This window comes from Corella eumyota, chromosome 1 (assembly GCF_963082875.1).
Source record: "Corella eumyota chromosome 1, kaCorEumy4.1, whole genome shotgun sequence".
NCBI classification, from domain to species: domain Eukaryota; kingdom Metazoa; phylum Chordata; class Ascidiacea; order Phlebobranchia; family Corellidae; genus Corella; species Corella eumyota.
Window position 1 is genome coordinate 20,358,673 of NC_137490.1, and position 14,500 is coordinate 20,373,172.

Sequence of the window (14,500 nt, forward strand, 5' to 3'; positions counted from 1 at the left end):
AAATTTTAAAAAAAAAAACGCTTAAAACATTTAAATAATTCATTTATATAAAGAACTAATTTAAAAATTTGATTTGGTATTTACACAGATTTCACAAAATCGTGGTCAATTATTTCAGTGATTCTGCAACATGCTTGATTGATAATTTCAAGATTACATGCATTTTAACAACATTTAAAACCTCTAAATTAGACCTACATTTTGCCTATACCAAAACAAATTAATCTATACTAATAAAAAGTTTTGTAATATGTTAATACCTTAATGTAATAAAAAGTACTTTAAACACACAACAAGCCGTAAATTTTGAATTGTTTTACAAGAAAAAGCAAAAACTCAAAAAATACCAACATTAAAAAACTAAAAAATGTTTTTTTAAACTAAAAACTAATTAAACATTTTAAATATTTATTATCATTCAAAAAATTATTTGCGGAAACATCTAACATACAAGTCCTCGAACAGGGAACTCCCCTGAATCACCTGATTATTATTTATACCCTACGTCATAATCACGTGACACGAAATTTCGTGTTATTGTTTTAGATGGGTGTTTGCCTTACATAGCAAAAGCATAAATAATTTATCTACTGTGTTGAAATGCTCGACGTTTACAAACAGACTAATAACCTGCTAACAGACTGTTTAAGCTATATTAGTATACAGCAAGCAGACTTGCCAAAAATTAATTATAAACTAATATAAAAGCGTAATAAACTTATATTTAAACTTTAAGTTAGAAATAATTAAACAAAAAATGACTGCAGCAGTACTCGAACCCAACGAACGACTTCGTATTTTGTTTGCAAAGGGTGAACAAGTTGACGTCAACAAAAATATTCCGATAAGAAGATATTACAGATCATGCCAAGAATTAATAAGAATGGTAAATACAGTTTTTTATATCCTAAACCTTAATGTGAAAATGGTTACATTACAGCCTATACACAGAGTAAAATTTATAACCCCAATCCTATTCCGAGCTCAGCTAAAGTTTGTACCATTTCTGCTACCCTACTTAACAACATTAAAGCAGTGGGAATTAAACCATTGACTTTATGCTGTGGAGCTTTGTATATTAAATTTAAATATTAAAAACTAATATATTGTTTTACAGGCTAATGTTTATTTTGAAGAAAGGAATTATGAAAATTCGTATGTACTGTATGCTAAATTCTTAATGTAAGTTTGTATTGCAATTTATTCCTAATCCTTAAACATAACAAAAAGCAAGCAATGTGTAAGATTATTCATTTGTATATCAAAGCTGCTGTTGCTAATTTCTCTAATATTTCTTTTTTTGCAGATTGTCCCTGGAAAAATTACAAACACATCCTGAATTTAGCACTGTTACAGTTGAGCAAAAACGAGCGAATAAAAAAGCTTTGAAACAAGCCTTCGAACGAGCTGAAAAACTTAAACCAGTATTAAGAAAAAAATATGAAGAATCCTATAAAATATATCAAGATGAACAAGTAGGTTTTAATAACTATTTATTTTCTTACCTAATGATTACAGCATACAACTTTGTCCACAAAAGTAATACTACAATTTCTAATATTTGTTTAAAGGCAAGATTATTGAAAATTGCAAAAGAGAATGAAGAAAAAAGGAAGAAAGAAGAAGAGAGAAAACTTCGAGAAAGAGAAGATGCAAAGAAGAGAATGGAAACGGAACAATTTGAAGCATTCTTAGCTGAGCAAAAAAGAAAAGATTTGGAGAAAGAAAGACTAGAAATAGAAGCAGAGTAAGTCTAACTGTAAAAATTTGCAGTATATATATGTAATGGTTTATAATAAGTAGACTATAAATATCAGCCACCAAAGGGCAGTGTTTTATTCTAACTACCATAAGAGTAGCATATAATGATGTTCCTATTTTTTTCGTCTTTTAGGTTTGGAGAAAAACTTGTAATAGACAACAATGGGCCCCTGCTACCCCCTGATTTTGCCCCACCCCCTAATATTCCACCCAGCTCCCCAAATCAATCAGTCACCCCAACAGTACCCCCTATAAGTATGCCAGGTAAACATATTTTTAAATTAATAGCCTATAGAAAATAACAAATGCCATATTTTTAACAATACTAAAAAAAGAAAAACAGTTATATATTAACTAGTAAAATATTAATTTTATTTAGCTAAACCTGCATTTGACCGAAACTTAAAACCAATCAATCTGACTGATACTTATGAACCTCCATCAAAACCAGAGCAAAATAGTAAAGACACTATTGCATTTGCTGCGTAAGTATTGCTAACTCAACTGAAAAATGATCTACATATAAGGTGTTATATAAAAATCATAACTAAAGGTAACTTGTTATAACTAATATGTAACTGAACAATATATACATATTTATGCCCAAGTTAGAGGCCTGCAAAATAAATAAAACTGCCAGTTGTGGTGCATGGGTAAATCATTGCTGACAAATATTAGTTAAGAGTTTTTTTTTGCAATCATATTAGGACAATAAATACCTCACCGTAGGTGGGGCTATTGACTAGTTCAACTAATATAAAAAATGCTACTTTTATATTTAGTTCCCTTACCCAATCTAAAAATCAATATGGTTTGCGAACAATTTTATCACCAGTTGATCTTCCTTCAAAATTTATGAAAATAGTTCATGGAAATACTTCAAATAATATTGAAACCTGTGGAGTTTTGTTTGGAAAATTGGTGAGAAAAAATATTTTTTTAAACTTTTTTGATTTACTTTCCGATTGTCGGTACCATGTTATAAAGTACCTCCTTTGATGTTTTTTTTTTTTTGTATATATATCTTTATCCTCGATGTGGGAAAGTCGAATGCACGACTTAAACATAGAGTAACATCAGTTACTCCGACCCAGTCTCGAGTTGCCTGTGGCAGTTTGGAATATTATAGAGACTATAATTGTCCGGTAATTATGCTGCTGATTAAGTGCTGGCTCAGCAGGAGTTCATACCATTTATAACACCTTACTCAAGGGCACTACAGCATGAAATCAGTGGGGATTGACCTCATGTGTGGTGTAGCAAGAGTTCTTACCACTACACCACGCTGCCGGTACTACACCACGCTGCCGGTACTACACCACGCTGCCGGTACTACACCACGCTGCCAAAAATAATGTTCTATTGTTTTCACTTAGTAATTTCCCTAAGCATTATGTGTTCATTCTTTAATAATCATATTCAAAAAGTTTTTAGTCAGTGTAAACATGCCATTGGGTAATCATAAATTGCATAATCAACCCAATATAAATTAAAGTGAATAGCCAATGAAACCAACCTTATGTTTAAAATACCCTTCAACTATAATATTGGGTCTATATAGCTCTTGCTATGAATAGACTGTCAAAGTAGTTATTAAACATCAAGGATAAATGAATATTAAAAATGAGTTACAAATTGTTCACAGGCAAATGAAGTGTTTGTGATCACCCATGTATTGTTACCTCATCAGAGTGGTTCATCTGATAGTTGTACAACCACGAGAGAGGAAGATATGTGGGAGTTTCAGGATGTTTATGATGGGATTTGTCTGGGTTGGATCCATGTAAGATAAAATATTCTATGTCAAATTAACCCTGAACAACTAGGCTTAAAATAACTAACTTAATAACACCTTTTACTTGTTTAATTATTTTAATAAAACAATCTAGCGAAGATTAAACTATTATAGGGCAGGTTAAAATGACTAAATACCAAGATAAAAACCTCAAACTTTAAGTTATAAAAAAATAAATTTCTCGCTGTAAATGCAATATAGTCTGCTAAATAAATTCATATTACTAAGCTTAAGTGAATAACATTAAATATAATTCTGATTAAACCAACTGATCTATGTTCTACTAACATAAATAACTTCAGAAATTTTTTTTAAACACCTTGTTTTTTAAAGACACATCCTTCTCAAACTGCATTTTTATCGAGTGTAGATCTGCATTGTCACTATCCTTACCAATGTTTAATGCCTGAATCTGTTGCGATTGTTTGCTCGGGAAAATATGACGAGGTAAATAAATAATTATTTTTCAATCTCTAATATACTGAACCGACAGGGTGGTGTAGTGGTAAGAACACTTGCTACACCACCATGAGGTCGTGGGTTCAATCCCCACTGATCTTATGCTGTAGCGCCCATGAGTAAGGCGCTATAAACGGTACGAACTCCTGCTAAGCCATCACTCAATCAGCAGTATAATTATCGGGCAATTATAATCTAAAATATCCCAAACTGCCACAGGCAACTCGAGACTGGGTCGGAGTAACTAATGTTACTCTATGTTTAAGTCGCGCATTCGACTTTCCCACATTGAGGATAAAGATATATACAAAAAAAAACATATATACAACAAATGTTTTTCATTCTTGTTTAAATTAACAACTTTTTATAACTTTTAGATTGGTTATTTTATGTTAACTCCACATCATGGGATGGATGTGATCGGAAAATGTAGAAAGCCGGGATTTCATCCACATCAGAAGAACCCACCTTTATTCGAAGTAAGTTTTATTTAAATTTATATTTATTTTTTTAAATTGTAAACATTCGGTTAAAAGGCGAATTGTTTGGCATTGGAGCGGTCCCTTTGAGCTCTTTGCCATGGCAAGTATACTGCTTATATACAAATTTATAATATATTTTTATAAATATTGTCCAATTAATGTAACTTCAAAAAAAAACTATCAATTGTGGTGCCCGGCAAATTTTTGTTGCAACCCCATTTTGACAAGTTATTTAATTGTAACCAGCCGAATTAGTAAAATGCAGTCCACCAAAACACGACAGGTTACAAATATGTAATTTAAACAATATAAGGTCTGGTGACCAAGCCAAAAAAAAAAGTTAAAATATTTGGTAACTGTGTCACTTTTTAAATCTTGAAATATTTTTTGTAAGTTTACCCACCTCATCACTTCATTATTCACTGTACTGTCAATGATGCATAAAAAATTAATAAAAAAGGTAGTTTTTAGGATGATGTGTACTAAAAAGTGTAAGTGCCTTAAGTCTGAAGGTATTATGAGTAAAACTAAACCAAATTTTCTTAAACTTTTAGTCATGTGATCATGTGAAAACAACCACAGCTGGATCTGTTGAAATTATCGATTGGAGAAGAAAATAAATTTAAACCAATCAGAAAGTTGTTGTTGTGCATGTTATGTCAGCATTTATGTATTCAAGATTGGGTTAAAAGTCAAAAATAACCCCAAAATCAATAACCTTTTTCAAGTTTTAGTTTTAAAATAAATTGTAAAAATCCTACTCAGCAATATCTTAAAACTAAATAAATACACATTACAAACACCAAGTGCTTGCTTAAATGGCTTATCCACAAAAGTTAAACAACAGATAATATTACGCAACTCTCTCAATATTTGCAACTGCTGCACTTTTTCTCATAAATTTATTTTACATTTCCTATACAATTGCAATGATATTTCACGTAAACCCGATTTAACGAATAAAATTTTAATTTAAAGAACAAAATATTTTGTGTTTTTCTTACTTAAAATATAAGTCTTGTTTTGCATAGAATTTCTCTTTAAAATCCAATTATTTTGCTTTTTCTTGTGGACTGAATATTGCGTTTATATAAAACTTATATTTATTTTTTGTATAAACATTCTTTGGGAAATGTACAACCCGATCTTTGTATAATAAGATTAGCGGCCCAATGGCCTCCATCAACACATTCTTCAGTGGGTTTATTTTGCACCAATTGAGAAAGGAAACCTAAAAATACCAGATGACATTAATTTTAAACTAAAAAAATAAAATTTTTGTTTTCTTATAAATAAGTTAACTTGCCTCCAACAAAAGCATCTCCAGCACCATTAGTATCAACAATTTGTGAAGTTTCCAAAGGTGTTACTGAGTAAAACTTAACATCATGGGGTCCTGCAAAAAAACATGTCACAAAAAAGTTTTAAAAAAATTGCATGTGGTAAAATAAATTTAGAACAACCAAAATGGGGTTTAATTTCTTTATTAATTGGTGCAAAATAAAGCCACAGAAGAAAGCGTTAACAGAGGTCACTAGGCCCCAAATTTTATGATTATAGCAATTTATATTTTAAGTATATAATAAACATAACATTTAAATATTAACAAAAAGGCAATAAATTTACTTTAAAATCTTAACTTTATAAGTAATTATAAAAACGTTTACATTAGCACATAAAAAATTTAAGCAGTAGAAAAATAGTTACCATTAGCAATACATGTGGGTCCACTGCCCTGTGTAATAACCACCATACGAGGTCTTGTGCTGTTGATTTTAGGTAAACCTGCAATCTTTTTTGCTATTTCATCAATCTCTTTCGTTTCAAATTTTTGGCACTCAGAAAAAGTTGCAGCTTCCTAAAAAACACCAAAATTTTTTCATATTTGCAAATTATTTAGTTTTAAAAAAAAGGTATACTTACTTGACAAAGTTTGTAAAAAAATCAGAAGACTTTCTAAAATATTTTACAGCTAATTCACACTTACAGTTTCGTTTCCGAATATGATGTCACAATATGGCATTATTTCCATCAAGGGTTTCATGAAAAATTGGGATATAAAAGGAGCTTCAAAAGTAAACAAAAATGTTAAGAAATTTAAGACGAAGAATAAATTAAAGTCCTGTATGTAACTTGGTCATGAACGCTTAGTTAATCATTAATATATTATAGAAATGATTTTTTTTATACAAAAGTAATATATAAACACACTAAATAATTATTAAAAACCATCAAAATTCAAAAATTGAAAAAATAAGTTTTATTAATATATGTTTTTTAACATTTCGTTTTTTTTGACATTTTGTTATTATTACCTGATAAATTAACAGCTAAACATTTTCCAGCTTGGGCAGCATGTCTTGCTATTTCTTGAGCACTTTCAGCAGAGGCAGTTAGAAAAAATCCCTAAAAAATAAAAGTTTGTTAGTTAAATCAAGCAAAACTTATTTAACTAAAAACACATTGTAGCATTAAAGTATACTCACAGCGATATATAAGTATTCTGCTTGTTTGACTAAATTCCAGTTTTCCTCCATTTTTAAATGATCCAATTTATATTCATTTGCTGCAGCTAAGTTGGCACACATTGACCTGTTAACAATAAATTTTTAATCTTGCTAAATATATAAAAACGTACATATGTATGAACAATGCCCAATGTCTTTAATTAAAGAAAAAACTACAGTTTATAATAGGTAAGTGAACATTTATTATGACTTTATTACAATCAATGTAAGGGCAGCTAGCCCCATGGTTTAAAAATGCAGTTTGTAGGGCAAGAGCTTAACTAATTTTATAATTAAATAATCTTTTATATAACAAATTTTTTATTATGGCATTTGTGTGTGGCATTTCAAACACACACAAAAACTTTATGTTTTCACCTGTTTAAGCCACAGACAAGTACAGCACACAGTCCAGTTGGTTCCTTAGTTTGTTTATAATAAGAAGTCCTTACTCCGATCTCCTCTGTTTTCTCTTGTAAGATTTTCCCGTACTTATCCTCACCAATACATCCCATAAATGTTGTTGCTTGTGGCTCACCTAGCATCCACTTAATATATAAAGACAATTAGTTACATACATACGCAACCGGTTGCAAGTAAGACCTAACATTTCCCGACACAAATATTGTATATAACTGCTTTATTACTATAACATAAAAGCAATATGCATTGTGTTTTAGTTCAATTATTTTTTGTACCATTTATTCTTTATTTAAAAGGGCCAATTTCACTGCTTAAACATAGGGTAATATTTGCTATCCTGACCCAGAATTGACCCATGGCACAAAGCAACAAAACATGTGTTCTAACCACTACAACATGCTACTTGTATTAGTATATACATTTATAAAAATTGATAGAAATAAGTATCATTTACCTGAGCAACTTTGATGGAGTTTTGAGTAGAACCTCCTGGGATGTAATCAACCGAAAACATATCGACCATTTCATCGTACATTGGTAAATGCTTCTCTTCGGCTAATATTGCGTCGTTCTCTTTCATTCCATATCTTTAAAATGAAAATAAGTCATTTATGGATGGTAAAACAGGATCATGCTTTGTTTTTTTTTAATAAGTAATTACATAACAAATGATAAATATTGAGCTGAAGTATATACAATTACGGCTAAGATTTAATATAAATTTGTAAGTTTAACATGGTAATTTATTTGTATTTAGAGTTTTTAAAACGTTTTTTTATATGACATTAAGTTTTAAATATGCTACAAAACCTTTTACATACTTTTCCAAATATCCTTTTCCACAGTTTGTACTAATATCTAAAAGAGGGTTTCCAATTCCAAATAAAATTCCTTTTCTAAAAAGAAATAAAGATGTTAGTAACTCCCATAGAATCTTTACATTTTTTTAACAATTTTTAAAGCATTAAATTACACATCAGTAAACAAGGCGCCAGTAAATTGTTTGTTTAAGTGTTGTTTAATATAACTATTTTTGTTTATTATAACTATAGAGATTTCTTTTAAATTTTGTGGGTCAAAAGTATTATTTTTTTAAGGTAAAAAAATACCGTTTTTTCATGAATTTTTTAAGGTCTAAAGTCTTATTATTTAGAGTCAAAAAAAGATCATTTTAAAGTTTGGTTAGTTTAAAATTTTTTATGTTTGTTGCAAATTTCTTACAAATTAATTTCTTTGGGTTTTTTATTATCAATTATTTCTTCTTCCGAACTATCATCACTTCCAAATAAAAAATCACTGTCATCACTACTACTACTCCTTTCTTCATCAGAGGTAAAATTATTTATTTCTTCTTCGTTACAAGATTCTAATTCCTCTTCAGATGAACTTACTATTGAGCCCATTTTTTATGTTATTTATTTATTGCTGTTTTTTAAAAAGTCATTTACAAATGAAAGGAAATGTTTTATGCAAAATAAAAGTAATATCAGTAAGTTTTTATCTAAAAGACCTATTCAATCTGCATTTCAAATTCTAATAATTTTAGTCCAATTTAAGCTAAAAATTTTAACACAACTTTCTTTGTACAGCTTTCTATAATTGGTACACTTAATTTTTAGTTCACAACCACCTTTTTTACTAATTATTACCCCTTTATTTTTTCTTTAAGTTTAATTTTAATATTAAAATAAAACTAACACTGACTGCTTAAATATATCACACGTTATTAATAAAGGCTCTCAATTTTTTGTTCTTTGACTAAATTGCCACTAAGAAATTAGAAATGTCCTGAGGCTATATATCAACTCAGGACTTAACTTTTTTCACCTTTGTCAAACCAGTTGCACTAGGACTGATCAGTTTATGGTTCGCAATATACAACAACATGTGTTTGAAATAAGTGTGTTAAAATAAATGCAAAGTTTATTAATGAAAATATTTAACATTATTGGTAGTTATTTTTAAAAAAAATGCCTATAACTTTTAAATTTAACTTAGTTGTTACCAAAAATACCAGTTTTTGCAAAATTACCTGTTTTTTATATAGCCTATAGAATATTAAAATTTTAATTTCTTTTAAATATTTATCTATGTTTATTGGCTTGTTTAATAATAAAAGAGTACAAGTAATTGTATATACAATTTTAGAAGTATATATATAATATATATATAAAAAAAAAATTGTTGTCTTATAAATTGTAATAAAAAAACAAATAACTTACTTTACAGTTGACATGATGATGTTGATTCAGTAAATTTACCCAAGTGCACAATAAAATAACCAATTTTATTAAATTTCTGCAATTCAAAAGCGTTTGTTTTAAAAATTTCACACTAATAGTTAAACAATAAACAAAATGATTCTTTATATCAAGTTTTAAGTGTATTTAAATTTTAAAAAGCATGTTTAGTTTGGCTTGAAGTTGTTTTAACAATAGCCCCATATTTCAAATATGTTTGTTTATCCCCAATATAAAGCAGACTTCACAGGTTTAACATTGTGAAACATTTGTTGCCCTGACCCAGAGCCAGTTTTCAGTTAATTTTTTTAGCAAAAAAGCAGTGGGAGTTGATCACAGGACCACGGTATGTCTTCTGATGAGTGATGACCACTATACTACGCGCCGAAACTGGGGTTAAGACAACTTTTCGTACAGACGTAATTAACTAAAACTTTTTATATAATAAAAACTAATAACAAAATTTTTTTAAACTATCTTAAGTTTATGTCTTACTTAACCATACAACAAAGAATTAAATAAAACAGCTTGCCTACATTTTGCAACGGGCTAAAAAGACTTAGGTCATTACATAACCCAACTACATAAACGCACGTGCTAACCACTCGAATTGTACATAACACATGAGGACTTTATCTCTCTCGAATTTCAATTTTATACTTCGTTCTTTTTTCTTTTTTTAATGTGCATGATTAATTGTGACCCTCTCGTCTAAAATATAAATTTAATTTTGCTCTGATTTCTATGTAAAATTGTTAAGTACAAAATATAAATATTATTAAGAAACAAAGATAGTTGATGTTCATTAAAAAGATCAGCAACATAATAAAATATCTAAAAAATAAAAATGTATTTAATGTAATTAGATAAATTCTATAAAAAGATCCCCGCAAGAAAAGTATCACTGAAAATTAGCACAACTAACATTTTTGTATTAGATCAAATTAATAAAAACGTAAAGCCAATTGTTATCTTATTTTAACAAGTTTTTATACTATGTTTCTTAAAATGACACCTTTTTACTATATTTTTTTGGTTAACATAAACTGAAAAAGAATTAACAAGATTTAAATAAAAGTTATTTGCAAATTAAATAAAAAATTGCAAAAAGGTAGAACTTTTAAATTTCGCGCAAACGCAGTATCTGTAAATATGATTAATTGCCGACCACGATTACTAACGTTATATCATCCTTCCTTCCGCGCACATATACAGCAGTTCGTTAAGCAAGGATTAATTTTGTGTTTATCATTGTTTAAGTGATGATACATATGCTGGCAATGTTTAAAAAGTGTAAGACTTTTTAAAATATTAAAAAATAAGTGTTTGAAAGAGGCCATTAATATAAAAGATTTAAAGAAGTTTAAAATATATTATAAATATCAAATAAGAGTATAGTTAAGTTTAACAAAATAAAAAATGTGCACATTCACAACCTTGTTTGAAATTAAACTAAAAGAAAGCACCACTGGTAAGTTAACTTAACAACTAAATTTTTTTTTAAATTAACAAACAGTATTATTTCTTTTTAAATATAGACCAACCTAAATTAGAAGTTGCTGCAGTTACAAAATGTTTGTCTGAGTTTAATTTTATCTTCCCAACTTTAAAAGGTTCTATCAAATTTCCGTTTATAGAACTTTATAAAAACATCTTACAACCTTCAAGGTAAGTTTTTAAACAATTGTAAATTAAAGGCATGTATAGTTTCCTCTATAACTCTAACGTTAATTTCCTTTAAAATTCAAGTGACATTGCGCTTATGTATATAGACATATGCTTATTATATTCATGTTTTTTTTCAGAGCAATTCTTCTATCGTGCTATCGAAATAACTTAATTACTTTAGACTTGAATGAATTTACAGATTTTGAAAACGAAGGACAACATCGAAAAGTAAAAATAAGAAAAACTGATAATTTGTAATTTATAAAGAATTTTACTGAAACTATTTTGCATTATATTATGTCAGAAGGTATTTTTTTAAATTTTTGAGATGTTAAGCAAGTTTTTTTCATTTTTTACAGTTTGCCCAAGAACTTCAAGACAAGTTAAAGAAATACCTTCCAAACAGTAAACACATAAAAAGGTAAAATACAATCATATAATCTCAACTTGAACGCATTTCATAATATATACTTAAATTCCTTACTTTTTTAAGAATTTCGCCAATTAAACGAGGTAGAAAAATTTGGAATTATTCGGAATATAGTGACGGTCGATTATGCGAAGAATCGTACACTGAAATATTATTTGATCAACAAAGTAAATATCAACAAGTAACGATTGCAAGATGTGAAGATTACGGCAATACCTTGATATTAGACGATCTAGAAAGTAAGCAACAAGTATTTCATTTAACAAAATCTTTGGTATTTAAATTTGCTAGATAATAGCATATGCTATATCAAATTAAATTTTAATCGTATTGATAAGATATTATTTTAAAACTACATAAACATAGCAAACGAAAACATATGAGTCAATATAGTGATACTATCAACAAAAAACATTATGACTTTATTATTTCTGCTGACTATTTTATATGATATAATAAAAAAGCACAAGTTAATTACGTTGAAATTATTGCATTTTGTGCTATATTAAGACAACTAGTAATTTTTTTTAATTAATTTGATATTTTTACTTCATAGACTTATCCGAAGGCGAAAATTCATACACTGTAGCTTTATGTGGTTTAGATGAAAAGATTGAATATAAAGGGAAAACTATTTTAATATTAGGGGGCGGGGATGGAGGTAATCTATATTTAAAACAACAAGTTAAAATTGGGTCTTTAAAATATTTATACAAAACTTTACCAAACAAACAAACTCTGTTTTCATACCTTAACATATACGAACCCTGTATACTAATACCAGTATTACTTATTTTAAAACATAAAGTTCTTAAAGGTATTTAGTAACTTCTCTTAAGGCAAAATAGCGTACCTAAAACGGCTATTTATAGTTCATACTAATTAAACATATGCACGGCATAGTAAAATATAAAATACTACATTAAAACAGAGTAACGTATCGGACATACTTAATATTTTCGAGAATAAACCTAAAAACCAAGTCTCTGTAACTGTTTACTAATTCTCCGGCCTAATTAATAAAAATTTTTGAAGGTGCTTTATATGAGTTACGAAAACGCCAACCTAGTATGATTACAATGGTCGAAATAGACGAAGTAGTTATGCAGGCATGTCGGAAGCATTTGAGAGGTTGCTGCGGAGATTCATTAGATTCTTACAACGGTGATAATTATGAGGTAAACAATGTGATTTTTATTATTTAATCCAGAAAAAGGCGGATAACTTTTTTAAGTTCCAAATACATGAAGTCCTGGCTTCGATCCCCATTGTTCTCATGTTATAGCACTCTTGTTTAAGGCGCTATAAATGATATAAACTTCTGTAGTGAGTCAATGCCTAAACAGCAGCTTATGATTATTAGACAACTATATTTAATAATATCCCAAACTTCAAAAGTCAACTCAATACTGTGTCGGGGTAACGAATGTTTTTTTCATGTTTCGACCATCAAAGATAAATAAATACGAAAAAATAATAATGAAAAATATATAAAAATGACCCAAGTATATATTACATTATTTTTTTTTATGATATATTTCTTGTAAGGTTTTTGTGTTAGCAAGCAACTTTATTTTTGTCTAGATAATAGTTGGAGATTGTTTAATTTATCTCGACAAATACATTAAAGAGGGACGAACGTTTGATTACGTCATCAGTGACATTACAGACGTTCCAATCGAAGTGACGTCACAAGAACCAAAATCAACCAAAGTAAATTCACAAAAAAAATTGTCAAAAAAGTTTTAAATTTTCAGGATTTTAAAAATTATCATTTTTTTAGGTTTCTCAAAAACATTTTCATGACGTGGGTGAGGGGGATTGGATATTTTTCGACCAAGTTTATAATTCTTGTTTAAAAATAGTAAAAGATGGCGGATTAATAATGACACATGTAAGATGTTGATATTTATTGCATTTTAACTTTAATTTAAAGATAACTAGTTTGGACTTTTAATATTTATAAAAAATACAAAAGTTATTTAATTATTATAACAAAATCTCATGCTGTAGCACCCTTGAGTAAGGCGCTATAAACTTCTGCTGAGCCAGCATTTAATCAGCAGCATAATTACTGGGCAAATATAATCTATAATATCCGAAACTGCGACAGGCAAATCAAGACTGGTTTGGGGTAACTGATGTTACTCTATGTTTAAGTTGCGCATTTAACTTTCCCACATCGAGGATAAAATAATATACAAAAAAAATAATACCCATAGAATATGACTATATATGTAAAAAAGTTATTAAAGTAAAATGTAAAAATTACATTTTCTAATTTCTGACATTTTTTTATTTAAAGGTTACAGCTGCGAAGAATGAACGCGGAATAGAACGCTTTAAGAAAAAAGTCGGAAGTTTTCAAAATGTTGAAATCAAAATGCGAACCGAATATATTCCGTCATTTTGCGAAGGGTAAATCCATTTTTTATTTTATTTAAAAAAAATTTGCAAGCAAGGACAATAACTTAAATTTTTTGTTTTTAGATGGACATTTTGTAAAATAAAAAAAGAGAAAATATAAAGAAGAATTTTTTTATTTTTAGTTATAAATATAGCCTACATATACAACACCATAATACATTATTTGTCTATTTATTGTTTGTGTGTATATTTTATTATAAATTTATTTACGAAATTTAATTATGAATTAGAAAAGCAAGAAAACGCAGTAAAATTACAACATGATGCTATTCCTTTATCCTTTTTTTAAATGAAAACTTAAGTTTTAA

General features: G+C 28.4%; 3 protein-coding genes across 4 annotated transcripts; 2 read left to right on the forward strand and 1 right to left on the reverse strand.

Annotated features, from left to right (window-relative positions):
- Window positions 1-723: 723 nt before the first annotated feature.
- Window positions 724-5,899, forward strand: LOC145763710 (STAM-binding protein-like). The gene is made up of 11 exons (XM_082575217.1): window positions 724-886; window positions 1,118-1,182; window positions 1,307-1,475; window positions 1,572-1,747; window positions 1,895-2,025; window positions 2,141-2,246; window positions 2,544-2,682; window positions 3,407-3,544; window positions 3,890-4,003; window positions 4,393-4,494; window positions 5,052-5,899. Exons 1-11 carry the CDS (start codon window positions 758-760, stop codon window positions 5,115-5,117), a joined length of 1,335 nt encoding a protein of 444 aa, XP_082431343.1. The 5' UTR covers window positions 724-757; the 3' UTR covers window positions 5,118-5,899.
- LOC145763711 (adenosine kinase-like) lies at window positions 5,368-9,810 on the reverse strand. Of its 2 annotated transcripts, none has more exons than XM_082575218.1 (10): window positions 8,649-8,838; window positions 8,249-8,323; window positions 7,882-8,014; window positions 7,383-7,552; window positions 6,984-7,089; window positions 6,813-6,903; window positions 6,485-6,564; window positions 6,205-6,355; window positions 5,804-5,893; window positions 5,368-5,728 (listed from the first exon to the last, which is right to left on the reverse strand). In XM_082575218.1, the coding sequence occupies exons 1-10, from the start codon at window positions 8,828-8,830 to the stop codon at window positions 5,601-5,603; spliced, it is 1,206 nt and encodes a 401-aa protein (XP_082431344.1). In that variant the 5' UTR covers window positions 8,831-8,838; the 3' UTR covers window positions 5,368-5,600. The 2 variants fall into 2 exon arrangements, with proteins under 2 accessions (XP_082431344.1, XP_082431345.1); XM_082575219.1 differs by lacking the exon at window positions 8,649-8,838 and adding an exon at window positions 9,650-9,810 and having other exon boundaries at window positions 5,371-5,728.
- A 1,276-nt stretch (window positions 9,811-11,086) lies between these two features.
- On the forward strand, window positions 11,087-14,337 carry LOC145741914 (spermine synthase-like). The gene is made up of 11 exons (XM_082559604.1): window positions 11,087-11,138; window positions 11,206-11,335; window positions 11,473-11,563; window positions 11,695-11,756; window positions 11,829-12,004; window positions 12,322-12,426; window positions 12,801-12,943; window positions 13,350-13,478; window positions 13,549-13,659; window positions 14,071-14,183; window positions 14,256-14,337. Exons 1-11 carry the CDS (start codon window positions 11,087-11,089, stop codon window positions 14,290-14,292), a joined length of 1,149 nt encoding a protein of 382 aa, XP_082415730.1. The 3' UTR covers window positions 14,293-14,337.
- Window positions 14,338-14,500: the final 163 nt, after the last annotated feature.